This window comes from Limulus polyphemus, unplaced genomic scaffold (genome assembly GCF_000517525.1).
Source record: "Limulus polyphemus unplaced genomic scaffold, Limulus_polyphemus-2.1.2 Scaffold494, whole genome shotgun sequence".
Lineage (NCBI taxonomy): Eukaryota > Metazoa > Arthropoda > Merostomata > Xiphosura > Limulidae > Limulus > Limulus polyphemus.
Window position 1 is genome coordinate 44,788 of NW_013666104.1, and position 5,998 is coordinate 50,785.

General features: G+C 31.1%; 1 protein-coding gene across 1 annotated transcript in view; it reads left to right on the forward strand.

The window, feature by feature from the left end:
• Positions 1-5,998, forward strand: part of LOC106458626 (V-type proton ATPase catalytic subunit A) — a 53,096-nt gene that overhangs the window by 5,285 nt on the left and 41,813 nt on the right. The window contains exon 2 of the mRNA XM_013918150.2: positions 5,380-5,473. Within this exon, the coding sequence (XP_013773604.1) occupies positions 5,380-5,473 (94 nt within the window). The remainder of the gene's footprint in view (positions 1-5,379; positions 5,474-5,998) is intronic.

The following is a 5,998-nucleotide window of genomic DNA, read 5'->3' on the forward strand; positions in this document are numbered from 1 at the left end:
ATGAGCATTAAAAAGTGAATTATTTTTAGAAGTGATAGTTATGGCAAGGGTGCTTATGTAATTGTTTACAAATCATTTGTTGTGTAGTTCAATTGTTGTGAATTGATATCATGTTACTCTAACCTTCTGAATTTTCCTCATTGCTTGATGTGAGTATTGTTACATAATACTGTATAGTAGTTTGTGGAAAGCCCTAGGCCTCAGTTGGGCATTATATACGAGATCAAGTTAGTGCAAGTAAGTAAATTAGAGAAAGTTAGATACCCAGATCTAGACTGGGTGAAAGTGAATTTAGCTATAAAAATGATATAATGATGACTTTTAAGGTGCAATAATCACAGATTGTATTGTAATAACAGAGTAGAGAAGAATAATTGATCTTGTCAATTGGTGATTAACTATGTAATATACGTTATGTAACATACATTTGAATATACGTTTAACTTGTTTTTTAATATATTATTTCAAAACAAGTAGATTGTGTGTTGTCCCTTTCTTGGTTTCCTCAGCCTCTTTGCTTGACATTCAGACTCCAGTAATTTGCTATAATAAAACATACATATTCATGCAAATTTAACTCTACCTCCCCATGCAGTGTTACAGCAGAATGATGATTTTTTTTTACTTTTCATTGGATGTTTGTGGATTTTATGTGAATAGGCATGCAATTGTTTAAGCTATATTTCATGCAAAATTGTTTCCATATTTAATCTCATTACACTTTTTTTTTTTTTTTTATTTTATTATTATTATTATTATTATTATTATTATTATACAAAATTTCTGTGGAAACATGCTTCCATACCTCCATGCCATTGCTTTCATGCTGATTGTGCTTCACCCAATATGTGTAGGCTTTTGCTCTCACAAATTAGAACCCCACTTTCACACATTCTACATACAGGCCTGAACTCATATTCTGACATTTCACATCAAGGTCATTACTTATACATTTAATTACACACGCTATGTTATTTTATATCAGTATATCAAAAAATGATAAATCTTCATAAAATTCATATTCATTGAAAAAAAAGTGTTTAATCGTATCTTATCGTTTGTATATCATCAAAATTAACGAGGCTTATCACTTAGATTTACTGCAAATGTTTCATTTTCATTAACACCTGCTCCATACTTCTGCCTGGTGGTTCAGCAGTAAGTCTGATGGATTATAATACTAAAAACTAGGTTTCTATACCTGCAATGAGCAGAGCATAGATAGACCATTGAGTAGCTTTGCACTTGACGACAAACAAACAAAATGTTGACACCACCAGAAGTCCTTTAATTAATATTTGGATTTTGTGTTCTTCTTAATGTGTCATTACAACTGTATGATCTTGTTGATTATTTTGATCTTTTTCGTATCACTAATTCTTTAATTGATGATTAATGGGACGAACAAAAAAACTGTAGTTAAAGCTTCTAATTTTACAGCAAAAAGTAAGTCATTTAAGTATATTTTGAACACCAACATGAAAGGCTTTAACTGGATATTTGCAAATGATGGTGAGTAGAAATATTGACTATGTATTGCAATTCTGATAAGAATATGCTTTTCTAAAGGCTGGTCTTGGCATTTCAGGTCAATTCTTGTTCGTGGTTTCAGCATGATAGGTCTTGGTCTTGACAGTTTAGTCTCATCATCATCTCTGATTCCAACCTATGCTCTAAAGTCATACCTTTTATTTTTTATACTTCCTGCATTATAACAATAGTGACAATTTAGTCTATCATTAAAACTAAATCTATACTTTGTTCCCACATAATACTTTTATTTTTTCTGCATTTACTTTATCTTGTTGGGTCTGGCATGGCCTGGTGGTTAAGGCACTTGGCTTGCAATCTGAGGGTTGCAGGTCTGAATCCCTATTGACGAAATGTTCACCCTTTCAGCTGTAGGGGAATTATAATGTGACAGTCAATCCACTGTTCATTGGTAAAAGAATAGCTCAAGATTTGGGGGGTGGATGGTGTTGACTAGCTGCCTTCCCTCTTGTCTATCACTGCTAAATTAGGGACAGCTGGTGCAGATTGCCCTTGTGTATCTTTGTGCAAAATTCCAAACAAACCTTTATCCTAACCCTTACTACTGTCTAGTTTGAGTATAAAGATGCCCTTACACCTGAGCTAATAGCCCTTGCAAACAAGCCAGCCTCTACCCTACTTAAATATAAACCATTTATTTCAAAAAGCATCCATTTCCCATAGAACTGATCCAACAAGTCAAACCAGCCAATCTAATTATCCTCTCATATTAAGCTAAGCCTAGCATGTAGCCCTAATTACCCAGATATAGATTCATTCCCACAATTAAGTCCTGGCTGTATTGCTAAAAGAATAAAGTAACTATGGTCCCTTTTTCTAAGTGTCTTTATCTGTCCTCAGTACTTATCAATTAGCTCTATTTATCTACCCTTTCTTACATCATCAGCTCTGATGAGTACAACAAAGATTGCATCACTACTAGTACCCTTTACTATATCACTTGCTTTATCATTCATGTTTCTAGGTAGCATAATCTAATTATTTTATCCCTCTTTTTTCCACAGACCTATCTTTTTTCCTATCCACTTGTTGTATCAGACTTAACTATGATTATACTTTCTTTAAGTTTTTCATTTCCACTACTATCTGTCCTTTTTATTTTCCTTCCCATAGTTCCTCATCTGCACATGTTAAAGACTGAAATATGTTACTTAATAGAACCTGATCTTCACAATTCAATCCACTACTTCCAGCCATACTGCTATTTCTAATCTCCTTAGTTATTATTAGATATTGTATCCTTTGCATGTAAAACTTAAGTTCCCTTTTAAATACTTCTGTCAATTCCCAAAGTTTAAAATTTTCTTTACCTATCATCTCTACCCTACTTAGGATAGCCTATGATTTTCCCTCCAACTTGCAAACTCTACAGACAAATAGTACTTTTTCACTACTAGCTTCCTTAAAAGTACATGTAAGTTCTAAGTTCCCAAATAAAACCCATTCCTTGCATCCTACAAAGTGTGAGTGCTTTACACCTATGCTACTCGCAACCATTGTAGTCTGGGAATAAATAATCAACACTAAATACAAATATCCTGTCTAAAACACTGTTAAGCCTAATGTTTGAGAACTAAATATATTACATTATTTCATCACTACTTTTTTCTTCACACTAAAGTTTATCTTTAAAACATAGTAGTGGCAATAACTGTTTGATTCACATTATAAATTGTTTTTATTTTTCTATTGTTAAACCAAGAAAGTGCAACATTTTTTTAACTACTTTATAATCTACTTGACAATTATTTTTATAAAGATGTCATACTGTAGTGAAGTCTAATGAAGTTTTTTCATTTTTCAGTTTAGGCCTAATCTTTTATTTCTACATTAGGACTTTATAGAATTTGCTGTACATCATATGTGGGTTTGTACAAAATCATTGTATAGTTGTAACCATTTAGTGCTTCAGAAATTTCAAGAACATTCCTCATGTTTCCCATATTTGTGAAACTTCAAACAAATGTAAAGTTATTTTTTGTCTGTCAATATAATTTGTTGACATTTTTCATAATTTTAGGCGTGGATTTAATGAGATTCAAAAAATTTAAGTCATCAGTGATCATGTTAATGCATGTTAATCATTTTAATGGAAAAAAAACAACTCATTCCGCATTCATAAAATTCCATACCTGGAGTGTGTCACTGATTTCACTTGATTTTTTTTCCCTTAAGTACTTAACCCCTTCTGTGATTTGCATGTGATAACTTGATCATCCATCAGGTTTCAATAGGTTTTTGCTAGAGTTAATTTGGACAAACACTTTCTTGCTGAATTTATTTGCATGTCATTATGTATTACAATTAGTGCTTGTTAAATGGCATTGAAAATGTTGATCTCTATCAGATTTATTCTGAATTATGTATCGTAAACACTAAAGAAAAACATTCCTATTCTTTACTCTAGCTTCATTGAAAAAATATATATCGTCTATAAATCTAGATGTGAAACATTTATTTAACAAATATAATTTGTGCAAACATATAATAACAGATCATAAAATAACCTTTTTTTATTAATACATAAGTATAGGATATCAAAAAGTAAAATAAAAAACGACTTTTTTTGAGGATTTAGTGTTTCTATAGTTTCTTATGTTATGAAATGTGAGACACTGTTTAGAAAAAAAGTAATTAAATACCATTTCATTTAGAACTAAACATTTTTTAAACGTTGATCAAAAAGTTCCATTTTGTTGTTGTAGGCCCCTTCTTTTGACACCAACTTGTTATTGTCCTATACTCACATTTTGCTCACCTTTAATTCTATTAAGGTTATACTTATTTCTGTCAGGAACTGACTCGTACTGGTATACATGAAAAATTCCTGTTTATTACACTAATCAACAACACATAGATGTATAACTAGGTTTTGTTTATTACTGGAAGCATAATACATCTTTCTACACCTCTCAGTTTTTTCGTCTCTCTTACATCTCTGTCTTTTGTTTTACTTCTTGTATTATACTCCTGTCTTTTCTATCCATCTCTTGAAAACCATTCTGAGCAAGTCTCTTGCTTTCTGAGCTCATACACCTATTTTATTTATAACATTGCATAATTATAGGGGGTTTTGTTGTCTCCATACCATTGAAAAAGAAAGATGGTTACTATAGTTTCCTAATAGCATAAAAGTGCTGTAATCCCTTAAACCCTTAGGGACTGACCAAAAGGTGACCACTTCTCACCTCTCAACCCCAACCTAATTTCATAACATATGCATATCCAATCAATATCAATTTGGTAGGTATTTATTAAAATATTTCTTTGATATTTTATTTTAATAATTGTAGTAGTGACCACTTCTGGCTATAAATCATAAAAAAAACCTGCAGAAACTGACAAAGATTTATCGACGACCTGTACTAGGACCTGACTTTTCAAACTTGCATTAGGTCACACTAAGTAACAGTATCTTTGTTGACAGTATTTTTAGTTGAAATAAATTTATATATGATGCATATTCTTTCTTTTCAATAAATTGTTTGGCAGATGGAGTAAATAGGTACATGTAATTGGATGTAGATACTTACAATTGTTCTTAGAGCTTATTAACTAGCTGTTATAGTGATAAATTATAACTATTCTCGTTTATTCTAGATATTATGGCATGTTATCATAGTTCATGTGTTTCATGCATTAATCATCTACTAGTTTAAATGTTTAAGAAATCAAAGATGAAAGCTTATATGTGTAGGTACCTTACATAAATGAATGACACTGAGATTTCTACTCTGTTAGAAATTTTGACTATGGCCATGATGAGCAATAACTTATTTTGTGAAAACAAATGAAGAGAATGCTAATTTTGTATGGGTAATTTTGCAGGTTGGTGGTGCTAACTTAATGGAAAAACTTCCAAAGATTAAAAATGTGGAAAAAGAGTCTATTTATGGCTATGTCCATGCAGTTTCTGGACCAGGTGAGTGCAATACAGTCATCTATAATATTTAAATTCATGATGTTAATTTAATGAAGCCATTATCATGATACGTAAGAAGTAAAAGTGCATTAACTAACTTTCATTTTTAAGACATACAATATGTTAGAGGTTAATAAGAAGATCCATGTAATTTGGTTTGTTAATTTTACAACAACATTGCAAGAATAGAGATGTTAACTTTTTGCATCTCTATAGTGTTGCCTTTAGATTTTCCCTGAGAGACTGTGTATGAGCAAGAGTAACAAAGTTTGGTACTTATCCTTGACACCTTTTTTTTCAATATACAACATAAAATATAATGTTTCTTTTTTTTATGTCAAAACATTATATCACAGAGTCTTATCCATGTTTTTAAATTCTGTTTTACTGTATTTTTCGGTGTATAAGACGCACTTTTTTTACCCCAAAATTTGATGTCAAAATCTGCTTGCATACCATACACCGAAGGTATGAATAATATATATGTATACATATGTACGATATACACAAGCTATGTGTAAATAT